General features: G+C 36.0%; 1 protein-coding gene across 1 annotated transcript; it reads right to left on the minus strand.

Moving 5' to 3' along the window:
• Positions 1 to 872: 872 nt before the first annotated feature.
• Positions 873 to 27,188, minus strand: PCGF6 (polycomb group ring finger 6). The gene is made up of 10 exons (XM_004020155.5): positions 26,739 to 27,188; positions 25,926 to 26,025; positions 25,737 to 25,833; positions 24,887 to 24,942; positions 24,727 to 24,786; positions 23,700 to 23,808; positions 19,182 to 19,209; positions 11,195 to 11,293; positions 5,309 to 5,395; positions 873 to 2,119 (listed from the first exon to the last, which is right to left on the minus strand). The coding sequence occupies exons 1-10, from the start codon at positions 27,102 to 27,104 to the stop codon at positions 2,063 to 2,065; spliced, it is 1,059 nt and encodes a 352-aa protein (XP_004020204.2). The 5' UTR covers positions 27,105 to 27,188; the 3' UTR covers positions 873 to 2,062.

Consider the following 27,188-nt stretch of genomic DNA (forward strand, 5'->3'; position numbering starts at 1 on the left):
TTCTTTGGCACTTAGACTTCTTTACAGTCCAACTCTCTCATTCATATGTGACTACTGGAAAAACCATAGCTTTGACAAGATGGACTTTTAATTAATTACATATAATACTCTGCTTTAAAAAAATAAGTGTCTTCCCATGTTACTATAAATATAATTTCTGAGCCCTTGAAATAACCTTAGTATGCCTGAGAACTTGGTCACACTAGATAGTTTTTGCTGACAATGTGATTTACGGTGAATGCCTATTTTTATATACCTGGGACACGCCATATCAGGTTGTCTACTGGGAGGGTGCTGGGGTATCAAGGCTGCATGCCTATGTGACTGAATTCCAGTAAAAACTCTGGACTCTAGGGCTCAGATGAGCTTCCCTGGTTGGCAACACTTCACATATCATTTTGGGAAAATTAAACACTCTCCTTGCATCTCCAACGGAAGAGGACAAATGGAAGCTTGTGCCTGGTTTCTCCTAGACTCTACCCTGTACATCTTTTCCTGTTGCTCATTTTAATCTGTATCTTTTCAGAGTAATAAGCTATAACCAAGAGCATAATAACTTTTTGGGTCCCATGAGTCCTTCTTGTGAACTATTAAACTTGAGAGTGGTCTTGGAGATCCCCAACACAGATATTAACACGGGACAAGAACAAAAATAGTAAGTAATTTGTGCAAGAGACATTTATGAGGCAGTGAACTCCATAGCTGTTACTTTGTCCACTGTCAAATAAAGGCATCTGGTATAACCAGGGAAGGTAAAGATGTTTATAAAATATTTATTTGATGGCACAGTTTAACTTTGCTTTGGATGTCTTATTCCTTAAAGAGTTTTAGTTATTTTTAAAAAAACCTCAATAAACACAAGCATTTCAAAATAGGTTAAAATAAATTTTTATTAAAAAATTGTATTAAATGTTAGAAGAAATTTATACAGAATTCATAAATTCTTTATAAAACAATTACCAATCTTTCTCCAATTATAATTGTTTTATGCAGATTTGGAAATTTGCAGTGAAATAAGGTTTACAAAATATTTCTTTTAAAGTATTACAACGCTAATTTTAGGCAAAATAATCTTTAAAATGGAAATTTTTGCATGCAAGTGAGTGAGCCCTCAAACACCCGTATTCTTTATCCCAACGACAAACGGGAAAATGAACATTAAACTGACTTGCTGAGGAAACAATGAACAAGTATTCTGTAAACCTTAAATTCATTCAAATTTTTAAATTACTTTCAAAAGTAGTACCATTACAAGGTACTGACAATCACACTGTGTACTCAAAATTAATGTTAATCAAACTAACATTCAAAAAAATGTTGCAAAGAGGCACCCCTTGTTGTTAAGATATGTTAAAGGTGCCTTCATTACACTGAAGACCTAAACCCTACAGGGGAGAGTATCCTCACACACAAAAAAATATAATTCATCCCTTTTAGAAGTGGATAATATCTCTTTAGTAGTGTTGCTGGTTTAAAAAAAAAAAGACATTAAGTTCAAAATATGACGGCAACATACAAAAGTGGCCCATAGTTTTGGTCTTTGTCTGAGAAGTACATTCTATAATTTAACAAAGTCTGGTTTTAAACTTTCAGTTCAAAGGCACACTTCTTTTCCAACTGGATGACTGCCCAACTGATGCCATTCCAAAGAGCAGAATCCCAATCACCAACTTGAAAGGGGTATGGCTCAATGAAGACAAAAACAGTGACTGATTTACCTCAAAGATTAGGAAACAAAATCTATATCAAAGTATCCGAAATCATAAAAAGTAAATGCTTGTAAAAAATTTCCCCCTGAGCTATGAATATAGTCACTTACTAGAGAGACTTTTTGCTAAACAGATCTTTCACTAAACAGATGCATTCTATCATTCCAAGTTATACTTTAAAATCCTATGATTTATAAGACTCTTATGATTCTTGGTGCTGAAAATAGATTAAGTTACATCTCAAACAGCACAAAATGATAGCAATTACATGTTTCATGGAAATCTTTGGTGAGAATGCAATCCTGCAGAAGCCGCCTTATTTTGTTCACTCACTCATAATAGTCTTACAATCTTCAAGTAATTTTCAAAGGAGAAACCACAAGTCCATAATGAAGGACCAGCAGACCATCCTGAAAAAAATAAAAGTGTCTGCAGTTACTTGAAAACCACTTAAATATATGATCAAGTCAAAGATAGTTTATTTTTCATAACCCAACACTAATGTGAAATTCTTGGATTTAAAGAGAATAAAGACCCAAGATAAAGAAACTTGTTTATCTACTCACCTAATAACCAAACACTCCCTGTTAGTGTGCCTTTTTAATGACTCTTAGAAGAAAATCCTGAAACTACCAGTATCCACAGTTTGTCAAGGTTGTTTATGTCTAAACAGTTCTCCAAAAAGAACTTAGACTTCTCATTTTGCAGATTACTTAATATATCACCCAACTCTGGGCTTCTCTAAGAAAGACTCAATTATCATAGAGTATCATGGATCTGCTAGGAAATAAAACATTTATTTCCCATACAAATGTAGCTTACAACTAAAATAAGTGAGAAAACTTCAGAACTCTTACCCATTTGATACATGATACATTTTATTTCCTCCTTGAAGACTGTTCAGTACAATTCGCCCTTTCTTTGCTACCCAGAGTCATCATTATGAACTGTAACTGTACTGCGCTATATAATACAGTGATGTCCTCTGGGGTTGTCAGGAAACTTAACACTAAAGGACTTCAGATATCATGTTTATGAATCTCTTTATGTCTCCTTTCTGGATATCAGGTCTTAATTCTTTGTGCTCTCACCAAGGCTGTACCCAGCAAGCAATCTACCTTTTTAAGGTGCTATTTGTAATTTACTATGAACTGAAAAACTAGCTTAAAAAGAAGACTCATTGAGAAAGTATGCCATGGGCAATGGGCCTACTTTGAGCAACATTTAGAGGGAGTAGTGGCATACACGCCTTGCGTTTCCAACCCTGGTCTAGCTATCACCCTTTCTTTCTTCTTTATTAAGCTTTTTCATGGCTCCACTTCCTCATTTCTCATTCACTGTTCAACTCACTACAATCTGGCTTCTGTTACGGGCAACTCCAGTGAAAACTCATCAGAATTCTAGAAAGGGGTTCACAAATTCAAATACCCACAAAAGCAGAGAAGTACCATAAATGAATATGTGAGTCAGTTAAGTAGTCAAATAGGGTATGTTGAGACCAGTGATAAACCATATAGCAGATGCTCAGCTAAAGGAATTTAAACTCAAAAAATATTTAAAACACAGAATAAGCCAAATAAAGTACAATCAATCCCACACCATGTTTGGCCTACAGATCATCAGATCTCTTCTAGACTAATTAGTCTAATCAAAGTAAATGAATTTGTATTCTAACACACACAGAAGGATCTTATTAACATATTTACATGAATACAAATTACATTTTACAGAATGTCAAGTTTTTGCATATAGTTATGTTTCAGAATTACAAGCTGTTTAAAATCTCAAAACAACTTTAATACATGTATAAAATTACACTTTATGAAGTGAGATAATCTTTATAATTCAAATTTATATCTATGTTTATTATGTTTATATTCTGATAAATATATAGGAATATATAAATATTATTTATATTTTATATTTAGATGTTTCCATTCATGGTCTTCTTAAACAATCTAACCAGAGTAAATCCTCTAAAAGACAAGTCAGATTATGTCTCTTCTGTCCTTGGCTCAAATCTCTCCAATCAACAGTTTCCCACCTCACTCAATTAAAATCCAAAGTTCATACTACAGCCTATAAAGTCCTGCATGGTTTTATTCTGTCAGATCTGAGCTCCTCCCACTCTCCCTCACCTGCTACATCCTAGCTTTCCCACAGCAGAGATGTATTATTCATTTAGCTAAGAGGTCCTGAGATTACATGACACTTACATAGTTATCAATGAGGACTTTAATTATAAATATTCTTTAAATTGAAGTCATACTTTCTACCTACTCCATTGACTTTGGGATTTTACGCCTAGCTTTTTACATTTCTAATCAAGCTTAACTTTAAAAAAGACAAAATTTTCTAAGATTCCTGAAGTCTGATTTTATAAAAATCTTAGGAAATATCTTGTTTATACCTCTAAGTATGCTTTAGCTAACTAAGTATGCTTAGCTAACTAAGAAACAATTTTACTTTTGTATTTTATGAAGATCTTTTGAATTATCTGTTTCTAAAATATAAACAATTAGTACAGTATATTTCTAAAAACATGTAAGAATAATCAAATAATTACCCAAAAATGTATTCAGCTACCCCTTCGTTAAGATCCTAAGCTTTAAGTTCAACTTTTTCAACAGTTGAACCTTGATTCTACCGCTAACTAACCAAGTGATCTTGGGCAAGGTACTTAATTTTCATACGCCAGTTTTTGTCATCTATCAGATTCCCCAATGGATTTCAGAATTAAGAGGGCAAAATTCCAAAAGAAACTGGATTTTTCTTTTCATTAAAATTGTAGGTCTTATCTTGCTTTCATTTATCCTTATTAGATTTCACATTATACTTCCCACTCACATTATAGGCTACTTAAAATATCGTAACAGTTACCATGGCTTCTTACCAACTGAGCTAGGAGTGGTATGTGAAATCTCTACAGACTAATGAGTATCAGCAAATTTTTCTTAAAGATATGTCCTTGCAGATACACTTGCCCAGCAGTCTTCAAAGCTCTACTGCAGTACAAGACAGAGAAGAAAAAAGGCCTCTAGAATCAAACTGCCTGGAGTTTGAGCCCTGGCTCACACACTTACTAACTGTGGTTAAGTTACATGTCCTTTCTGTACCTTACCTGTACGTGCATGCTCAATCACTTTAGTCATGTCTGACTCTGTGCTACCCTATGGACGGCAGCCCACCAGGCTCCTCTGTCCACGGGATTCTCCAGGCAAGAATACTGGAGTGGGTTGCCATGCCCTCCTCCAGGGGTTCTTCCCAACCCAGGGATCAAACCCAGGTCTTCTGTACTGCAGGCAGATTCTTCACCATCTGAGCTCCAAGGAAATCCACCTTACCCATACCTTTTCTTATCTTTAAAACTGGGGATAAAAGAATACCTACCTCATAAAACTATGATGAGTAAGAGAGCTCATCATTACAAATCATTTAGAAAAGTACCTGACACACAGTAAGCATCCAGTAAACATTAGCTTTATTATTTATAGTCCAGATAATTTTAATTATAGAATGTTTATTAAAACCCTGATAACACGGAACAATCTTCTTTCATTAATTAACTTACCCGTTAGACATAAATATGGTAGACCTACCTGCATTGCTGCCTCGCCTATTGCACGTCGAATTTCCCTTAGAGTTTGATATCGTTCTAACAAGTGATCACCACAGATGATGTCTACCTACAGGCAAATAAGAGTATAAGTTTGCTGTCCTGCTTCAAAAAACCACATTAAAAAAGAGGAAGATCAACATAATTATTTTCAGACTAGACTTCGCTATTTTGTTTTTTATTTATTTATTTTGGCCATGGCATGTGGGATCTTAGGTCACCAACCAGGGACTGAACTCATGTCCCCTGCATTGGACGTGCAGAGTCTTAACCACTGGATGGCCAGGGAGGTTCTGACTTAACTATTTTAGACTGATTAAACAGTCTTATGAAAGAGTTTAGAAACTATTTACAAATAAAATGGAATGAGCACTAGAGGACACGGCACAACACAGAACACTACAGCAGATACTCCACATGGTTTCCTTGAATCTCTCAGAACAAGTTCAACCATACTTGATATCTTCAGCATAAGATGGCACAGAAAATTATATTTTTAAACAGCTCCATGACACAATGATTAAGGGCTTATAATGCTTCAAAAGGCAATCTTTGGTTGTTTGATTTTCTTATTAAGGAATATCTCATTTTCCAACAATGAAAAGTCTAACACTGATATAAAGTACACAATAAGGCATTGTGTTTTACTGGTAGAACAATCTTAACAAGGTCTTTTCAGCCCTTTTAGTAATGTCAAAGCTCTAAGATAAATCTACTTTTATACTGAATGCACTAGACAGAACAATATGGTGGTATAGTTATATACTATATTGTATATGATTTCAGTATACTCACTTGCTAGAAACAGAAATGAAGTCCTTACATGCTCTTTCACTGAGTACTCCTTTTCCACTGCTTTAAAATGGGAACAGGTCCTCAACATCTTATTAACACATAGCACTTAATAGACTTCGTCTCCTAAGACTATTTCTCCTTTTCGTTTCTTCTCACATGCAGTCAGCTACACCCGTTGCTTCTTTCTTCATAATACCTTTTAAGTTCATATCATTCTTTCAAGTGCCGCCTTCAGGTTTAAACCACTGGAATCATCTCCTAACCAGATTCCTAACTTCTGATTTTGTTTACTCTAAAAATTCTATGCAATGCCAACATGTTAATCCCCCTAAAACCTTTAGCATGCTTGGGTAAGAATAAAAAGTACCTGCATTTAACTGAGCAGCCACTATGCACAGCATACATTACATTTATATGTTTTACATATGTTCTCTCATATCATTTTCACATTCCTGTGAGTTAGGTATTATAATTCCCACTTTGCAGATAGGGATGCTAAGAAGTAAAGACATTAAATTTTCCTAAAATCACAAAGCCGGTAAGCAGCAAAGTTCAGATCTGAACCCAGGTCTATTTCCAGGTCTAGCTTTCTCCAAAAATCAGTGCATGTCAGGGATTGGCAAACTTTCTATAAAGGGCTAGATAATAAATATTTTAGGCTTGTAGGCCACAAGATCACTGTTGCTGCTGCTAAGTCACTTCAGTCGTGTTTGACTCTGTGCGACCCCATAGACAGCAGCCCACCAGGCTTCCCCATTCCTGGGATTCTCCAGGCAAGAACACTGTTACATGTGCTCAATTCTGTCACTGTAGTATAAAAACAGCCACAGGATGGCTGTTAAAATAAAACACCGTTTATAAAAAGATGGCAGGCTAGATTTGGCCTGTGGGTCAGTTGGTCAAGCCCTGTGCTATCTCACAATGAATAACCTCCAATTAGTAACAACTCTTGCTTAATGCTTACCAGTTTTAAAGTGGTAGAGCAATATCTGTTTGCAAAAGGACTTGAAGGCAGTAACAGCCGATCTTGCACACAGACTTAGATCCAAGAAAAATTATAGACCTTGGAAACTAACATTATGTTTTTATAAAGTATCCAGCAAGCCAGAGACCACCACTGCTAGTGGGCTTCACCATGTGGGACACATTTATGACTTGGTTACTACAAATTTTGAACTTAATCCCAAGAGGTTAGCCAGTTATCAACAGTTTGATGAATATAGTCCTAGACGCTACGTGTGCACATAGGGATTTTATTTTTATAGAAATGGGATCGTGCAACATATCTTGTTCTACATATTCTTAAAACATACACACACACACAAACAAACACCAAAACCTTAATTCACACGGACATCTTTTGGAATGCATGGTTAACTGTCTTTAATAGCTGCATAGTGTTCCATTTTATGAAATATATCATAAATTATATATCCATTCTCCTCAGAAGCATTTAACTGCTTCTCACTTTACCTGTCGATTAGCTTAGTTCATTCAAACAGAGTCACATCTTGGAGGATGTCACAAATATGACCCTCATATTTGATAATTAGCTAGAAAGACTCAGCATATTCACAGCTGTGATTTACTACAGCAACACAGCGAGGATAGAGTCAGATCATCAGTAAGGTAAAAAGATGTAGGTACAGTCTGGAGAAATCCATTCACAGGCTTCCTTTGCTCTTCCCTCCCAGTCCAGGAAACAATACTCCCACAATACTCTTTTCTCTAGCAGTAGAAATGCAGCCAGTTTGTGCAGTGTCTCTGCCAGGGAAGCCCACTTGAGGCTCAGAGTTTAGGGTTTGTACTAAGCCTGGTCATGTTGGCATTCTCTGCCTAGCAACTACCAAATTCCAGACTCCCAGAAGTAAAGCAGGTATTCACTGTTTGTTCAGTCCACACACAGGGAAACATACATACAACAGTTAGGTAAGCTTTCATATTAGTGCAGGGAACTTTTTACAAGCCAGCTCCCTAGATGCTAGGCAAGGGCCACCTTGTAAGCCAGTCCTTCTCAAGACAGCAGCCTCGGGTCTGCTTTGTTAACTCTTTTCTGCATAATCTTTCTAACCTCTGGAGTATTATGTCTTAGACAGGAAGGGTAACTACAATATTTCTGAATCTCAGAGCAGAAATCAGAATGTGAAGATAGTTGCACTTATCATAGCTTACTGTCATTTTATATCTTTCCCACACAGTTCTGAGTTGCCGGACAGCATGAATTTTCTGTCTCATGTTTGTAGTGGATGCTAAGCACACAGATTGCTCAATTTAATATTAATAAATAGTAAATGAATGGTAGGGATATACCATATGACACATTAGAATCTCCGTAAATGATTTGGAAATAATTCAGTGGTATGGTTAAGGGTTAAGGTAATATATTAAATAAATAATAATAAAATGGGAACTTATTGGGACTTCCCTGCTGGTTCAGTGACTAAGAATCCTCCTGCCAATGCAGGGGACACAGGTTCTATCCCTGGTCCAGGAAGATCCCACATACCTGAGGCAACTAAGCCTGTGTTCAGCCTCAATTACTGAGCCTGTCTGTCACAATTACTGAGTCCATGTGCCTAGAGCCCATGCTCTGTAACAAAAGAAGCCACCACAATGAGAAGCCCAAGCACTGTAAGGAAGAGTAGCCCTTGCTCAGGACAGCTAGAGAAAGTTTGCGCATAGCAACAAAGACCCAGCACAGACAAAAAGGAAAATAAATAAATAAATCGTAAGGAAAAAAACCCTACCTTATAAGATAGAATTCAAGATTTACTACTACATCTTTCATACAGAAGACATTTAGTGATAAATGTGATAAGCATTTTATAAAACCAAAAATAAGATTAAGTGATATACAAAGGAATATACTACAAGAATTGGTTTAAAAAAAAAAAGAAAAACAAGAAGATACAGTAAGACATCAATAAATTCAAAACACCACTAAATCAACCATGATAATTCAAAGACACTGGGATCTCTATATGAAAAAAATCCATTGAGATAATTATTGATTTCTGACTTGAATTGACTTAAATCTCTTAAGAACACGTGATCTATATATTTTTTATCTTTCAGAACTATCTTCTTTTATTATTTTTATCTGCCACAAATAAATAATATCTTTAAACGTATTTTATCATTTAACAATCCCTTAGTTAATCATGCATTCCTGCTAGTAAATAACCATTCATGAAGGTCACATATCTGTAAACAAAGCATACATTTTCTATTTGGAACTAAATGGTTTTAAAGAAGGTCAGCACAGAAGACTCAAGTGACTGGGTTGATCAAGAATTGTTTAATGGTTAACTATTAACCATTGGTGTGCTCAGTCCATGGGGTTGCAAAGAATCAGACATGACTGAACTGAACTGAATGGTTAACTAGCTCAATGTTTCATTCATATTAGAAGTAACTCTTGCTTATTTTCTCTTGGATTTAGAAAGCTTCAACAATTTTAGTCACAAATGGGTCTGCATAAGTGATTATCTGTTCTATTATTTTAACATTTTGGTGAAATAGTAATTTATGAATGTTACCAGCTATAAAGTATCTGAATTAGAAAAAAATATTTACCTAGAGAACCAAGAGCTGAGAGAGAAAATTAAAGACTGAAACAAATTTCAAAATGTTAAAAGCCTTGAATTCTATGAAATGAGGAAAAAAATAAACCCACATTTTTATACAATAGAGTCAATTTAGAGTTTTGGCAACCAAATTTCTTAAAACACCAAATGTGAAATTTATCAATGGCTCTGATCAATATCTAGCCACAGAGGAAATAATCTATACCCTAAAGAAAGCCTCCTGGGTGCCACTTCTTATTCTATATAATCAGGTGCAACTCTTCTGATTTCTGCTCTTAGAAATAATAGACTATTATGGGATCACTCACAATTTTTTGTTCAGGAGTCTGTAAACAGCTATCTATTTCTCACCAAAAGACAGAATAAAGGTAATAAATAAGTCATTTCCAGTTTTCAGTTGCCATGAGATATAGCTAGCATGATGTCAAAGTCAGTAAGGGAAGTCACATCTAACTGTATTTAATATATATTTGGAGGAGGGCATGGCAACCCACTCCAGTATTTTTGCCTGGAGAATCCCTATGGACTGAGGAGCCTGGAGGGCTACAGTCCATGGGATTGCAAAGAGTTGGACACGACTGAACAATATATATTTAGTACCAACAGATATTGATACCAAAAGCATAGCAAAATTTCATCCAGTTTTAAAATATTTACTAACTTAACCTATAGTAAATAGATATTTTAGAAAAAAATTCTTCTGTGAAATTTTACACATGATGAAGAATAACAAAAAATCCCTTTTAAATTTGATTAATCAAACAGCAAAACTATATAAATGTGCATTTTCACTGGCCCACATTACTATAAATATACTATATTTACACTTTATATTCAATAATACATGGCATTTGAGATTTTCATCTTACAAAAGAAAGTATTATACAACTAGAATGGAAGATCTTTTTCAATCCTTAGAAAAATAACAGAGTCTATACTAGATAGATATTTCACTTTTCTAGATGTCCTGAGCTAGATACTGATACAAGGATGGCCTCTGAAGAGACTGAATGGATAGAAAAGTATACTTTTGCTCTACTATCAAAAAGAAAAGAGCTGGAGCTGAGGCTGTAGAAGCTCTTTAATCATTCTCATATCCTCAGCTTTTCTCTGACACCCAGAGATGGTAATCAACGGCAGTAAGAAATAGCCAGTAAGCCAAATATGATTAAAATTTGGGGGTAGGGATCACTGCGTACCAATATTCAATAACTATTTATAATATCTACAATGTCATAAAACAAAAGCCACTGCATGAAATCCTAGAGACTGTTCTTTCTTCAATATGCTAAAGGTAATCTCACAACTTCCCTTTTTTAATATTTATTTTTATTTGGCTGTGTCAGGTCTTAGTTGCAGCATGTGGAATCTAGTTCCCAGACCAAGGACTGAACCCAAGCCTTCTGCACTGGGAGTGTGAAGTCCCAGCCACTCGACCACCAGGGAAGTCAGTCCCTTCCCTGACTTTTTACATACATATACTCTACCTGACAAGCTGGATCAAGACCCATTTTTCTTCTGAGGAATTTTTCTACATGTCCGATAGTTGCTTCTCCTGAAACTCGGACAAACTTCTTTTCCAATGGCTACAAGAGTAAACAAACAAACCAATTTCAGGTGAAAAATACATAAAATGCGTAAACCTTAAAATACATTTTAAAGAATTTACAAAAGAAAAAATATCTTGAAATTTGAGTTATCTATCCCATACAAAAAAAGAATTTTTGTTTAGCTTTTCCTCTCTAAAAAAATGTCAACAATTTTTTTTAATAGAAAGGCTTTAAAACTTAGAGCAAAATTTATTGACAGTGAATACCCAAGATTCAATGTCTAAAAGAATCTAGCTTCCTCAACAAAAAAACTGCAAGGAAAAAAATAAAAACACACAACCAATCAGAGTAGGAGGAATCCATACACTAAAAAAGATGTAAGGCCTATAAATTAGAGATATCAACCAATTACAATATATGGATCTTATTTGGATCTTGATTTTTAAAAATCTATAAAACAACTTTCATAGGAAACTGAAATAGCATGTGGATATTTAAGGAATTACTGTTAATTTTTAAAACTATAGCATCATTTTTATATTTTTATAAAAAGTCCTCATCTTTCAGAAGCAAACTGAATTATTTACTGATAAAACTATAGTCTTGGATTTGCTTGAAGATTATATAGAAGAAGTGATGAAGGTAAAGATAAACTGAGATTGGCCCTGATTTTATAATTATTGACATTAAGTAATACATGTACATAGGCATTCATTTTACTATTGTCTACTTTCATATGAGTTTGAAATTTCTTGCAATAGTGGTAAATAAAAAGATTAACATATAAACATAAATGCCTGGAATCTGATCCAATGGTATAAGGTGATGGGTAGAGTGACTGTAAGGTTTTAAAGTAGAAACAAACTAAATGCTTTCCCTGCTATTCTGTCTCTGAGGCAATTAAAAGGATACTACTATTAATAAACATCTAAAGCTGGGGTAATAAGAAGTAAAAGTTACCTTCTAGGAAAACATAAAGTATTTTTCTAGAACTAGCAGAAAAGAATCCTAGAATTGTTACCAAAAGGACGCAGGCAGGTTAAGCACATATTTGTCCCATGTAACAGCACTCAGCTCTCTTCTCTGTAATTTGGTTTCTTAAGAAGTTTCCTAACGATAGCCTTATCCCCAAATACCATAGTGCAACAGATAGCATATTAAGTGCAAATATTTCAGAGACAGACTGCCTGGTTTTAAACCCTGGTGTTCTAATTTTCTAGCTGCAAGTCTTTGGACAACTTGCTAAAGCTTTCTGTGTTTCCATTTCCCCATTTGTAAAGCAGAGATATTAGCAGCACCTACCTCACAGAATTATCACAAGGAAAGGGTGTTAAAAAAGTATGTGTGTATGTGTGTGTGTGTTAATTGTTCAGTTGTGTCCGACTCTTTGTGAGCCCATGGACTGTAGCACGCCAGGCTCCCCAGTCCATGGAATTCCCCAGGCAAGAAAACTGAAGTGCGCTGCCAATTCCTCCTCCAGAGGATCTTCCTGACCCACGGATTGAACCTAGGTCTCCTGCATTGCTATAAATAATTCCTGGCACACAGTACGTACTTAGCTATTACTAGTGCATTGATTTATTGTGCTCCTTTATGTGAAGGAATTTAATTAGAGGACCTAGTCGTCATCATGGATATTGATATAATGCAGACAAAAATGGCAAAGGTTCGTGTTTTTTTAACATAGGTATAAAAATCATCTCGAAAATCTATGGCAGTCTTTCTCACTAAGGAGCAAAACAGCAGCGCTCCAAGTGCAGTCTTGATGAAGGTACTGCACTGTAGTACCATTGCCTGAATAGCCTGAATCCTATCAAGTGCCTTGAGAAGTTGCAATTCTGGGTCATCTAGCTAGATGCCTGCCTGGCAACAAGTGCATTTCTGAAGGTCAATTTCTCATTACCATCTTAATAGTAGGCTTCTGGTATACCAACAGAGGATAGTTCAATATTCCTCATTTCTAGTTCTTGATGAGCACTTCACCCCATGTGTTTATTAAGATTAATCCAACTTAGTTGGTTATCGATACTGTACTTTTTAGATTATCCAGAACAGAATTATGAAATCTGCCAAGATCTGAAAGAAAACATTGGCCTTAGCTTTCAAAGTTGGGTTACCACATGATTACCTTCAGTCTTCATACTCCAGGCTCACAAGGTAACACTTTTTTCTGCTATAATTTTCAGATTCAGCTTTTTTAGAAGAAAGTGTATCTTCTGATATTTGCTTTTTTTTTTTCCTTAAGACCCAGTTCTCACCTAAATGGTCAACTTAGTTTTTTCCTGCCACATCTAATAGCCTCCTACCATCTGCACATAAACAGAAAAGTAGAATTTCACAGAAGAATTACATTTCCTTGAAATTAAGCACAAAAATCTTCCCTATCACCTGTTAACACAGAAGGTCAATTTGATAAGAAAGCTGGAATAATAAGATAGAATCTATAGGGAGATTTAAGAGACATTCAGTTATTTTCTGGCTACAGAAAATGCATACTACTAAAAACATCTTTTAAAAAAGATCAACTCATTTTACCTTGAAAAAATTCCTGCCTCTGTCAACTAAAAATAGTTACCAACCCAGTAGCAAGGTAAATCCCTAGCAAACAGATTGTAATTCTGAAATACCACCCAAGGATACCTTGGAGAAATGACCAATTCTGTGTCTGGGGAAAGAGATGTACGAGTTGAGTGTGAAATATCTTGTTATTACAGCCATGATTATCTTCAGATATGACAATCTGAACGTCAAAATAGATCATTAAAGTGGATTTAAACCACAAATATATTTAAATGCAAAGTAAAACAAAAACACTGATTATGACTGGAGCATGCTAAAGAATCAACTCATTGTTTTGAACCTGGTAAGTAAAGAGAAAGAATCAGCATTTATCCTTTCTTTCCTATATGAATGGTATTCCTGGCTAACCAAACAGAAGTTTCTCTCATAGAAGCATTTCAATAAATGGAGGAGGAATAACAACATCATTTTCCAAACCCTATTAAGTTAATGGACTTGACATTGAGTACCAATACTTGTTAGCATTACAAAGACACACACAAAAATAGAGACAAACACATACACACACACACACACAAAGAGACACAAACACCCAGACGTTATGTGCCTCCAGATGGACAAAAACACCACCACCTATAAAGTATTCTTAGTTCCCTCAAGTCAAACCTGTATGATCAATACTCAGACTTAACTACCAGTTTATGAGCAAGACAGAAGAACTTGATAAATTACAGAGATGCAACATCAAAACCCAATCTGCAGGAAACCATATAGCACAAGTGACTCAGTTTTGTCAACAATGAACTGTGAGAAAAAAGAAACAGAAAACTTACAGATTTAAAGATCTATCAACGCACCACAATGTATGAACATTATTTCAACCTTGATTTAAAATAAAACACTCATTGTGACTAAGATAAAAATCTGTACACTGACTAGATACCTGGTAAGAAGCATCTTTTATTGTTCCCCACTTCCAATCTTTTGAAAAATCACAAACTTACAAAGAGGTTATAAGACTAGTAAAATGAAGATCCAGATAGACTTCACCTACTTTATGAGCTAGAATATTAACATATTGCTATATTTGCTTTATCTCTTCCAACGTACATGTATGTGTGTATACATACATGGACACATTATTTCTTAAGTTGCTGCTGCTTAGTCATTCAGTGTGTCTGACTCTTTGCAACCACATGGACTAAAGCCCGCCAGGCTCCTCTGTCCATGGGGATTCTCCAGGTAAGAATACTGGAGTGGATTGCCATGCCCTCCTCGAGGGGATCTTCCCAACCCAGAGATTGAACCCAGGCCTCTGGCATCGCAGGTGGATTCTTTTCCTGTCTGAGCCACTAGGGAAGCCCATTTCTTAAGTTACTTGCAGACATTGAGATATTTTACCCTTAAATATACCTGCAGTTATCTTCTCAGAATAAAGGGACTCTCCCTCATAACTACAATATAATCATGAGGAAATTCATAGACACATTCAGGAAATTTATAACAATACAATGCAATTATCTAAATGGGTCCAAATTCAAATTTTTCCAATGTCCTAATAATGTCCTTTGTATGTTGTTCACTGACTCGATGGACATGAGTCTGAGTGAACTTCGGGAGTTGGTGATGGACAGAGAGGCCTGGCGTGCTGGGGTCGCAAAGAGTCAGACACAACTGAGCGACTGAACTGAACTGATGTCGTTCTTATTTCAACCCAGAATCTAATGAAAGAATGCACACTGCATTTTGTTGTCATGCTTCTATAATTTCTTTTTAATCTAAAATAGGTGTCACTTTATTTTTATCTTTCACTACACTGACATTTTTTAAGTTTTTTTTTGGTATGATACATGTTCACTAAAAAAAGGGAGTCATCTTTTAAGATTACTGAAATACTTTACAGAGGAAGTGGCAAAATGCCAGGGATTTGTTTCAGAAAAACATTAGAAAGAAGGGAAGTGTGGGAGTCCCTGGTGGCCTAGTGGTTAGGATTCAGAGCTTTCGTTGCCATGGCACAGGTTCAACCTCTGCTTGGGAAACTGAGATCACACAAGCCCCATGGCAAAGTCCCCCAAAAAAGAAGGGAAGTGGATGGAATTATAAAAGAAATTCAATTGGTCATCAGTTAACTGGTAAACCTGTGTGATGGATGCACGGAGGTTCTATTCTGTCTACCTTTCAGTATGTTCAAACATTTTCATAGTTGAAAGTTAAAGAAAAAAAGATTCCTAGGAAAAATTTTCTGACATGTATTACTGCTTGGTGAAATATTTTTAAATTGAATGCAGCAGACAGACTTTATGATTGTCATGCCATAAGTGTATGTGGTGAAAAGTTTAATTAGGCATTATCCTAGCCAGACATATTTATTTGAACTCCAAGATAAGAAATAAAAGCAGCTTTTTAAACAGTAGATTATGTACGGATGTGAGAGTTGGACTGTGAAGAAGGCTAAGCGCCGAAGAATTGATGCTTTTGAACTGTGGTGTTGGAGAAGACTCTTGAGAGTCCCTTGGACTGCAAGGAGATCCAACCAGTCCATTCTGAAGGAGATCAGCCCTGGGATTTCTTTGGAAGGAATGATGGCTCATTGGAAAAGACTCTGATGCTGGGAGGGATTGGGGGCAGGAGGAGAAGGGGACGACAGAGGATGAGATGGCTGGATGGCATCACTGAGTCTATGGACGTGAGTCTGAGTAAACTCCGGGAGTTGGTGATGGACTGGGAGGCCTGGCGTGCTGCGATTCATGGGGTTGCAGAGTCGGACACGACTGAGTAACTGAACTGAACTGGTAATATAAAAAACTGTAACTAGAACTCCCCTATAAATGTAGAATTAAAAGAAAAATGATAAGATTGTCAAAGTGTTAGCTAAGAAAGTATTTTTTAAAAAGACTGTTTTCGCAAAGTAAAAATAGTCAAAAATAGGATCATGTTTCTAAAACAATACATTGATTACCTCATACAGACATAAGCCTTCAAATTAACACGGGAATGTTTAGTTAATACTGAAAACGTAATGCTTCAAAACTTTAACAATAGTATAAATAAACTCCTATAAACTTAGCTTTATCAACTCAAAGTCAATCTTGTTTTAAATAAATCCTACCCTTTTCCGATCTCAGCTGCTTCCTGGCCCCCATTCCCCAGGCTTGTTTTGAAACAAACCCCTTACACATCATTTCCTTTGTAAATACTTCAGCATGCATCTCTAAAAACTAAGAACTCTTAAAAAACATAATACTACCACCATACTTTAAAATTCCTTAATATCAAGAAATAGACAGTAAGTGTACAAATTTCACCAACTGTCTCAATTTTTTTTACCTAGTAGAAAATGATTTTGTTTTTAGGGTTGTCATTACAAAGAGAATAAAAATTTTAATTTATGTATATATTATTTTTATCAGATATATTTTTGTTTTCTCAAAATGCATGCACTAAATTTATTACAAACAATGCTTCTATTTGAAGTTTTCTTGGCATTGGCTTGTTTTTTAACAGCTTTACTGAGATATAATTCACTTATTAAATTCACCACATTTTAAAGTATATAATTCAATGGTTTTTAGTGTATTTATATAGCTGCGCATCTATCACCATTACCTAATTTTAGAATATTTTCCTCACCCAAAAAGAAATGCATGCCAATTAGCAGTCACTCCCAACTTCCTCTCACCCCCAAGCGTCTGGCAACCACTAATCTACTCCGTATCTCTATGCCATTGCCTATACTGGACATTTCATCTAAGTGGAATCAAATAACACGTGGTCTTTTGTGCCTGGCTTCTTTCACTTAAATGCCTTCAAGGTTCATCCATGTCGTAGCACGTATCCATACTTCATTCCTTTGTATGACCAAATACTGTTCCATTACATGAATATATCATACTTGGTTTATCCATTCATCAGTTGATGGATATTTATATTACTTACAACTGGGGGCTAGAGTCTCATAATTTTTTTTAGTTTTCACATCCTATCCAAATAAATACCATACGCTGATGTCCTCTGAGTCTCTTCTAATCAGTATATTCTATCTACATGTTCCCTCTTTATGTCTTTCCCTTTTATTTGTTGAAGAAACAGAACTGTTTGTCCTTGTCCTGCAGTTTTCCAGTATCTAGATTTGGCCTATTAAATTCCTACAGAGTAATTAAGTTCCTGTGTCCCCTGGATTTCCTGTAAATTAGTAATCCAGGGGTATGATCAGCTTCACATTTGTTTTGGCATGAACACTTCATAGGTGTCAGGCAATGTCATATTTCTTTGCTGTGCGAGGCTCTGAATTACATACATATTCTACGTGCACATGTGCTTTTGTGGAAGTAATAGGCTAATATTCCAAGTTAATTTTTAGTTCTTTCTTCATGAGATTTTTATATTCTGTTGGCTCACCTGGCTATTACAGGTCACTACACAGATGTCTTCAGTGAACTCTAGGAGCCTGTGACTGTACTTGTCCCATATAGAAACTTCTATGATACTTTCCCACCCACCACACTATGAAAGGACTTCCTAAAGTTTACCACCATAAGTTTGGTATTTTACAACTTAGAAGAGGTTAAAAGTTACCAAACCTAACACTGCATCCCCTCCATCACAATGATTTCTGGGAAAAACCTATAATATACTTTGTCCAAAAAAGTACTCATCTGTTCCTATGTGTCAACTCATGTCCCTTAAGCCACTACAGTCACAAAACAAAACACTATGCCCAACCAGGTATAACTCACCCATATTTTCGTGTAGACTTTGACAAAGTCACTGAAAATCTAAGCAGATCAAAGTCAGTTATTTCTTTATATTTTTATAATCCCAAGTAACTATAAGGCCTGATTTACCCCCTTTAAAAAAGTCTCCTTTTCCTGAGGGACTCATACTACAGGAGCTGCACAGTGTGCAATGGCGCCTGCGGCACCGAAGCCTTTAAGACAACTCTGAACTTAAGAACTCATTCTAAAAAAAAAAGAATTCATTCTTACTGCTAAAGTTTCACTGAATGATTGAAGTGAAAAGTTGAGGCAAGTTAATTTGAACCAAAGATGTTACATAAAAATGAAATTATAAGTTCATATTTAACTCTAAATGCCAACTATGCAAAAAACACTTTGAAATATTTTTTAATCATCAAATCAGCACGGCATTTGGCTTCACTTTTAAAAATTACTCACTTATTTTTCCTTAGACCATTGCTGTGAAATAATAATAAATCCCTACTTAATAACTCTTTTCTCAAAAATCTATTATGAGAGCATTATTGAATATACTCCAAATTTCAAAAAGTTTTATTTCTAAAACAGCTTTTATTGTTATCAAAGACAGTCTCCACATGATTGTCAATCTTAAATTTGTGTCTTATAAGGCCCTCTTGTAAAGCAAATGAAAAATAAAAGTAAAATACCTTAAAATGTCCTGTGCCTTCATTAGCACTGAAAAATGAAAGCAAAATTAATCAATTTTAAACTACATATTTAATCATATAACACAGAAAAATAATATAACATCAATTTAATCTTAAAACACAGTCACCTAACCCTTTATGAAATGAACAGATATAGTTAATTGTCATATCTGCCACCTAGTGGTAAGGTAAAGGCAGTTTTATACCGTAGTTTATTTTGCTTTGTATATTTTCTTCCAGGAATCAAAAGCATAGTCTTAATATTTAGACTTCCCCCACATATAGCATTCTAACATTTTCCAGTTTTAAGTAAAACATCTTTTTCTTCATCATAATTAATGTGCTTTTTTCTCGACAGTAACATTTACAAGATAGAGTCCTTACAAGAAAGCTGCTACTTTTCTTCTTGTGTTACTTGTAGCATAATTACCTGGGCATGATTTACTCAATTTGTCTTTCCCCTACAAGGACAAAGACTTTTGATTAAATATCATGAAGACACAAGGAACAAACTTTTTTGAGCATATACTATGCACCAGGAGTTATATTGTCTTCATATATTATGAATGTTTTTCATCCAGTCCTCACAGTAGCCCTGTAAATCAGGCACTAGAATCTCTAGTATATAGATAAGGAAAATTAAGCTCAGAGATGATGAATAACTTACTTAGAGTTACAGAGCCAGAAAGTAATAAAGCTGGGTTTCAAACACAGGTGTACATATCAAGGCCCACATTCCTTTTGTTTTTTTTTCCATGCTGCCCAGGATCATAGCTCCCTGAACAGAGATTAAACCTGCGCCATGACCCATGGCAGTGAGAGCTGCAAAGTCCTAACCACTGGACCACCAGGGAATTCTTAAAGCCCACATTCTTTCTTTCCTATCATGTGAAGAATAGGCACGGTCACAATAGCATCATCTAGAGTATTCCTACAATACAAATATAAAGACATTAAAATATACAAGTTTTAACTATTTATAAAGTATGTTATATTGACATAAATATAAAACATAATTTATGTATACATATTAGATATAGACTTAAACCTAAGATTATAACATAATCTTAAGAGTTATAAAATATTCTCAGGAATTCCCTGGTGGTCCAGTGGTTAGGACTCTGTGCTTTCACTGCCAAGGGTGTGGGTTCAATCCCTGGTCAAAGAACTAAGATCCAGCAAACTGTGCAGCCAAAAAATAAATAACATCAAATAAAGTAAAACACCCTCTTCTTCATCATAAGAATTATCGCTATAGAATCCATGATGCATGGGCATCTGGCTTCTGCTTAAATGTCTCAAGAGATAGTTTTTTATTGACAAGTCCGTTCATTCCATTTGTGGGCAACTTCAGAAACCACCTGCTTGCACTGAATCAAATGTTTCTCCCTGTAACATACCTACTGGCCCTTGTTTCGCCTTTTGGTGCTCTTGTGAATTAGATTCAGTTTTTCTGCCACCACACATGATATGGTTTTCACACCTTTTACTATTCTGATTACACCTCCATTTACCAACAGCTCTCTTAAAATGTAATGCCCAGAGCTGAACAAGACCCTAGTTGGCTAACATAGCATACAGTGGAATAGCAACTCTCTGGTTTACTAAACATCGCTGAGCTTAAGATTACATCAAATTTTTGCCATATCTTCTCTCATACACTCTCATGTGAGTCCATTTTCTTTACCAGGCAGATGCTGTACGTATTATAGCACCAGACTAACCTTTATTTCTGAATGAGCCTGCATTATTTCAGTATGCATATATTATAGTAGTTTAGACATGTGAGGAATACTGCATGTAGATTCTTATGACAATCCTGTGAGTTGGTATTATAATCTCCAATTTAGAAATATGGAAACCGATGACCAAAGGAGTTAAGCTACATCCTAAGGGTTACATACCTGGAGTTATGCTTTTTCTGTATACACTATACGGCCTAAGATTATTTCTTTTTAGAATTTTCTACCTTACACATGGAAACTGAAAAACAAGAAGAAGTACTGTACAAGACTATCTTAAGATCACAAAAGATGCATACCAAATTTGGAGGTGGATTCGGGAATCTCGCTTAATGCTCATTCCAGCGGTTGAAAAACCACTGTCCACAGGCTGAACCCAGCTCAGTATTTTTGCTCCTCCAATTCAAGAAGGGTCATTAGCTGGATCAAATTTACCCTTATACTTGCATCAGGTTAAAAATCTCACCTGCAATTTGTCTTACCATGAAAGAGCTTCCTATAGGTTACCCTCAGTAGCCTGACTTCAGGGGTAACACCAAGCTTTCCAATGTAATAAACATGTGGAGATTTAACTCTGAGGATTGGTGACTTCAAAAGGACTTCTTGCCATATCGGAAGCTTTCTTCCCCATAAACATTTGAAAACAGATAAAAGACTATTTTCTGATGTAGACATTATAATTGTCTGATGTAGTCAGATTATAATTGTCCATCATAATCAACAACATACAAGGGTTAGTTCTCTCATTTTACAGACAGGGAAGCTGAAGAAGCTAAAAACTACAAGTTACATGAGGGCCAGGGCCATGGTTGACTTATTCAAATTACATTCCCAACAGTTAGCAGACTGCTGTGCTGGTACACAGCAGCACCTTAATAAGCATCTAATGCATTAACAGAAAGTGGTTAGTTCAATTTTACAAAGCTATATAACAAAGGAGTTAGGACTTAAATAGAGATCTTCTTATCCCAAGTGAGGACTTCTTTTTTTCTACAGCAGGGAATGTGTTAAAAATGGAACAGCCCTGGTGAATGGTAATGACCACTTTGAGTACTGTGGTCAAGCATGGCATGATTGAGTACTGATTTGTGCTGCTGGCAGAGGCAGAGATGCTGTAGCACACTTGGCACATATTTGCTATCTTTACATTACTGCCACTTTTCAAAAAAGGTTTAAAAAAAGTTCTATTGTTCTTTAGTGGAAAAGGTTACATTTCCCCAAAATAATGTTTCAGAAATACAAATTCCTTTCAATTTTAATTAACTAGACTTATTAAAAATCAAGTTACATGGTAAAAAGTCAAATACAATGAAAAGTAAGACTTTTTCTGATCCTAGATTCATAAACTCCAGTGCCCTTTTATAGAAGTAACTGCTATCAACATTTTCTTAAATGTCCTTTCAGAAATGGTCTATCCCTGTCGTGGGGGGGAATATATACATACACACACACATATGTCCACCACCCCCTTTTTTAAAAAACGTAAATGAGCACATGCTATCTATTCTCTTCTACATCTTATTTTTTTCACTTAAGAAAGTGAATTTTGGCAATTGTTCCATACTAGCACATATGTTACTAGCACATGCTCATGTTCCACATAGCATTAATTTACTAGTGCCTTTTTGGACATTTAGGCTGGAACACATGCTTTACAGAAAGTGCTGTTTTAAAGTTTGGTATGATACGATTTCTTATTCTTCTAAAGAGATCTTTATTTATCATAAAACACTACTATGTGGGCTCAGTGAAGGCATAAGAAAGGTTTCTCACCTCTCAGGGATCCATAATATTTGAGAACACAGGATGAATACATTAAGAGATAAATACAACACAGTACAAGCTAGATACTAAATAAATAATACAGGCAACTTAAGAGTTATAAGGAGGAAGTGACTGAGAGGTCAAATAGTCACTAGGGACATAAAATGGAAGATCTAGATTTTCCAAGAAAGGCATTTTAGTTTATCCTGCAAACCATGTAATTATTTCAAAAACTACAGTCTGATACAGGCCAACTCTATGATGACAGTTGGTCTAACAATGCTGCAATATAATGGAGTACGCTATATGTTACAGTGTTGGAAAGAAGCAATTTATATGAATTAGGGAGATATTCAATTTTTGGAAAATAATTTGGCAAAACCAAGTAAAGTTGAAGCTGAACATATCCTAAGACTCAACAAATCTACACTCTTAGAGAACTATCTCACAAAGACACAAGGAGATCTGTAAAAAATGTTTAAAGCAACATTGTGTACAATAGCAAAAAAAAAAAAAAAAAAAATAGAATCAACCTAAGTGCGCCAAAGTACAAGCAAAGATAAATTATGGTATTTTTTTTAAGGGAACACCCAGTGAAAATGAGTGAACTAGTTACACATTTTAACAAGGATGAATCATACAGTGCTAAGTGAAAAATGTTGGAAAACATAGTATGATACCATTTAAGGTTTTTAAATGGACAAAAACAATTCTACATATTGTTTAGGAATACATACACATGTGGTAAACACATAAAAAAATGCATGGGAATGACAATCATTACTTTTAGGAGAGTAGTTATTAACCTCTAAGGGAAGCAGGGAATTAATAGGGACAGGTACCCAAGTGCCTTCTACCATAATAGCAAGGTTGATTTGGAAAGCCAGATGATAGAGATATAAGTAGTTATTGTGCTACTCTCTAGTACCTTAGCTCAGGATGATTTTGTAACTGTTGGGACTTTAAAATTTCTTTATTTTAAAGTTTAGAGGTAGAGGTTTAGGGTACTCACCCAATAAACTCTAGTAATAAAGACATGTCAAGTTCAGGTGGAATACGAAACACTGATTCTAAGACTTTCTTAGTTCTTCCTTTGCTTGAAGGGACTGGCTGTGGAACAGCTATATGATAGCCAAACAAAAAAGTTGAGTTAGAATAAAAACTTCATAAATTGAGATTTCTGAAAAATAGTTACACAGATTTAACTATGTTGACTATTTAAAAGATCATAAAGCACTCACTCTCCCTTTTTAAAATAACATTAGCTAATCTGTCAAAGCCAGTGAAATTAGTGACAAGCCTGGGGAGTGCTCCACGGTGGAAGGCAGACACATGTGGCTGGTTTATCAGGGTCACAAAGAAAGCTCAGCATAAAAGCAACAATAGCTGTGGGTAATCCTTAACAAGCACTACTATGTGCCAGGGCTCCTGCTCAGCACTTTTTATATGCACTATCGTATTTAACCCTGATTATAATTCCATGGCATAGGTACTACTGCTTTTTTTAAAAAATTGAAGTACTTTATGTAGTTTAACTGTAAAGAAAATGAGATTCAACTTAATGAGATTAGGCAATTTGCCTAAAGTCACCCACATAGTAAGTGGAAGAATGAGGATTTAAACTCAGATCTAACTTCTATACTCTGACATTACCATTACCATAAAAACTAGTATGTGAGCAGTTACTATGTTCCAGGCACTGTTTTAAGTGCTTTGCATTACTCAGTGAGTCCTTACAACAACTTTATAAAGTGCTACAATTATCCCTGCTTTATAGAAGAAGAAACTGAAACACTGAAGTCATCTGCCCAAGTTATACACCTAATAAGGTGGCAGAGCCAGGATCACAACCCAGCTCCAGAGCCTCTACTCGTTAAGCCTTACAAACTGGGTTACAGTAAGTCATTGCCTTCAAAATCTTTATCTCTTTGATCAAAAAATAACCAGCTATCACCAAAAAAGAGCCTCAAAGGGAGTGAATTTTATTAAGTTAGTATTCTTTAATCTATAAATACATTATGATATACATCCAAACTTACCAGGTTTAGGTACTTCTAGACCTCTTTCTTTATAGAAATCATGCATTTGCTTTTTTTCTCCTAAAAAATGATAAAACACAGACTAAATTACACTTAAAATATAACTAGTAGAGTCAGAAGAGATTCGGGGATTTATAACTAGGTAATAAAATAAACTTACTTTCCTCTAGATTGATCACTAATTTGTACACTATGTCTTGTAACTGTCGGTCCAACCTAATAAAAGGAAAGGATGGAGAATACCTCAGAATTCAGAACAATGCATTTGGTAAAGTGAATGATGCTCTTTGTAAGTAACTGTTTTCTCTTAGGAGTGAATATCTCCTTTCTCAGAGATGAGTTACTTTTAGGTAGCACTAATGGTTCTCTTCTAAGAGAACCTCAAGTAATTATACATAGTCATAATTACAAGTAATTATAGACTCTTGAACAGTTTGCTAAATTGTTCAATGTGAACTGGTCTTATTTCCTAAATAAGAATGTGAGTTTGAGGGCAGAGACAGTACTTAAAAATTCTGTGTATCATCTGCAAAATACTCTTCTATGAAGTAATAAAAACATAATAGTATTTGCTGAACAAATGAAAGCAGTCCACTTTTAGTATTTTTCTTCCCTTAGCAAACTGAGCATGAACTGAAAATTTGATTAATAAGCCACAATGACCTATGACAGATAGGTTTTTCTAAAGAGGCCAGTTATTTCAGTTATTACTTTTAAAAATAGAATTCTAGATACACAGAAAATGACAAGTCTAAACTAACGTCATCAACTTCAGTGACGGAATTTAAATCCTCAAGAAAAGAAGTCTGTACCTTTTTTTTTCTTTTAAGGTTTACAGCAGATGTCACAGTGCCTGGTATACAGTAAGTGCTCTATATGTATTTCTTTAAAGAATATGCATTTCCCTTTCTCGTCATTTTGAGATAGGTCAAGAATTTACTACAAACTACACAATTTCAATCTTTCAGAAAAAGTATATCTAAAATATAAATGTTACTTATTTTTCTTACCTTATGTTGTAAAGAGGTTGTGTCTGATGTACTACTATGTTGCATTTTGGACATCTGTTGCTATAGTAAAAGTGTCTGACAATGCAGCTTTTACAAACTGTTGGGAAAAAAATATTGGAATTATAATGTTTTCAAGACATTTCAAAAACTTAATATATTATTTGGAAATGTAATGAACTATACGCTTACATGTATGAAGACATTCTGTAATGGTAGTTGCATCTATTAAATAACCTTTGCAAATGGAACACAAGATGTACGGAGTCAGCTCAGAGAGATTGATCAGGCGCTGCAAACGCAATGGAAATAGGTTACAAATCCTTGCCAAGTCATACTTCCTAAATTTTTTTTTATCAACAATGTGTAGTTTACTTTGCAACATAGAAACATGTTCTAATACCTCAGACCCTTCAAATACTCTCAAAGTTACAATAATATGAACCAATGTTTCAAAAAGATCTCATTCTTTTTGGAGCTACTGTATATTGCCAGATGAAGGGCATCTTACTTTATGAATTATCACAAAATGGACAAACTTTCCAGATACTGGTGTTTAATGCACAAATTCTGACTGGCTGGGTATACTGTCTGAATTAATGAAGTACGCGCTGCCCCAATTAAAAAAAAAAAAACAAACCCTTCCCAATTAGAGATTAACTAGGTGGGGATGGGTTTCCCCACATTCTCAACATCCTGTAGAACTGGACTGCACTCCCAGCCACTGTAAGCTTCTAGGAGGCAGGAGAACCGTACCCTGGGCGCCTACATCCCTGGCACGCAGTAGCTTCAATAATGAGTGAGTCGGACCCAGCGAGCTTAAGTGACTGCCGGAATCTTACAAAATGAGTTGGCAGGGACAGAAGGCCAGTCCGTGCCACAAGCAGGCAGCGCAAGCAGAGGTGAGGGTGGACTCCAATGCCAAAGGATCCAGCGGCGAGCGGGGACATCCGGCCCGGCCCTAACGGAGGAGGGCCGACGTGGTCAAACAGGGGCTATCAATACCTCCTCCTCGTCCTCGGAGTCCGGCCGGCCCCCCTCCAGTCTCAGCGAGAAGTGGCTCATCTCTTCCTCCTCTTCCTCCTCTTCTTCTTCCTCCAGGTCCTCATCTTCTTCCAACTCCTCGTCCTCGTCCTCGAAGAGGCCCCTCAAGCGGCCCAGGCTGCGCTCAGGCTCCAGCTCAGGGGGCCGGGAGCCCGAGCAGCCAGGATCCCCCGCCTCGGGTAGGGGCGGCGGGCCCTCCTCACCCGCTGCGGGCGCCGGAGTGAGGGCAGGCGGGGAGACGGGAGGCGGCGGCGGCGGCATGGTTGCTTCTCCCTCGGCACTGGCAGCACCCGCGTTGCCTGCGGTTACCGCCGGGACCCCCTCCATGCCGTAGGTAGAGAACAGATAAGGCGAGACCAGGTGGCTGGATAGCGCGGGAGTTCCGTCCGCCAGCCTGAGCTGCCAACGCGC

This window comes from Ovis aries, chromosome 22 (genome assembly GCF_016772045.2).
Source record: "Ovis aries strain OAR_USU_Benz2616 breed Rambouillet chromosome 22, ARS-UI_Ramb_v3.0, whole genome shotgun sequence".
NCBI classification, from domain to species: Eukaryota; Metazoa; Chordata; class Mammalia; order Artiodactyla; family Bovidae; genus Ovis; species Ovis aries.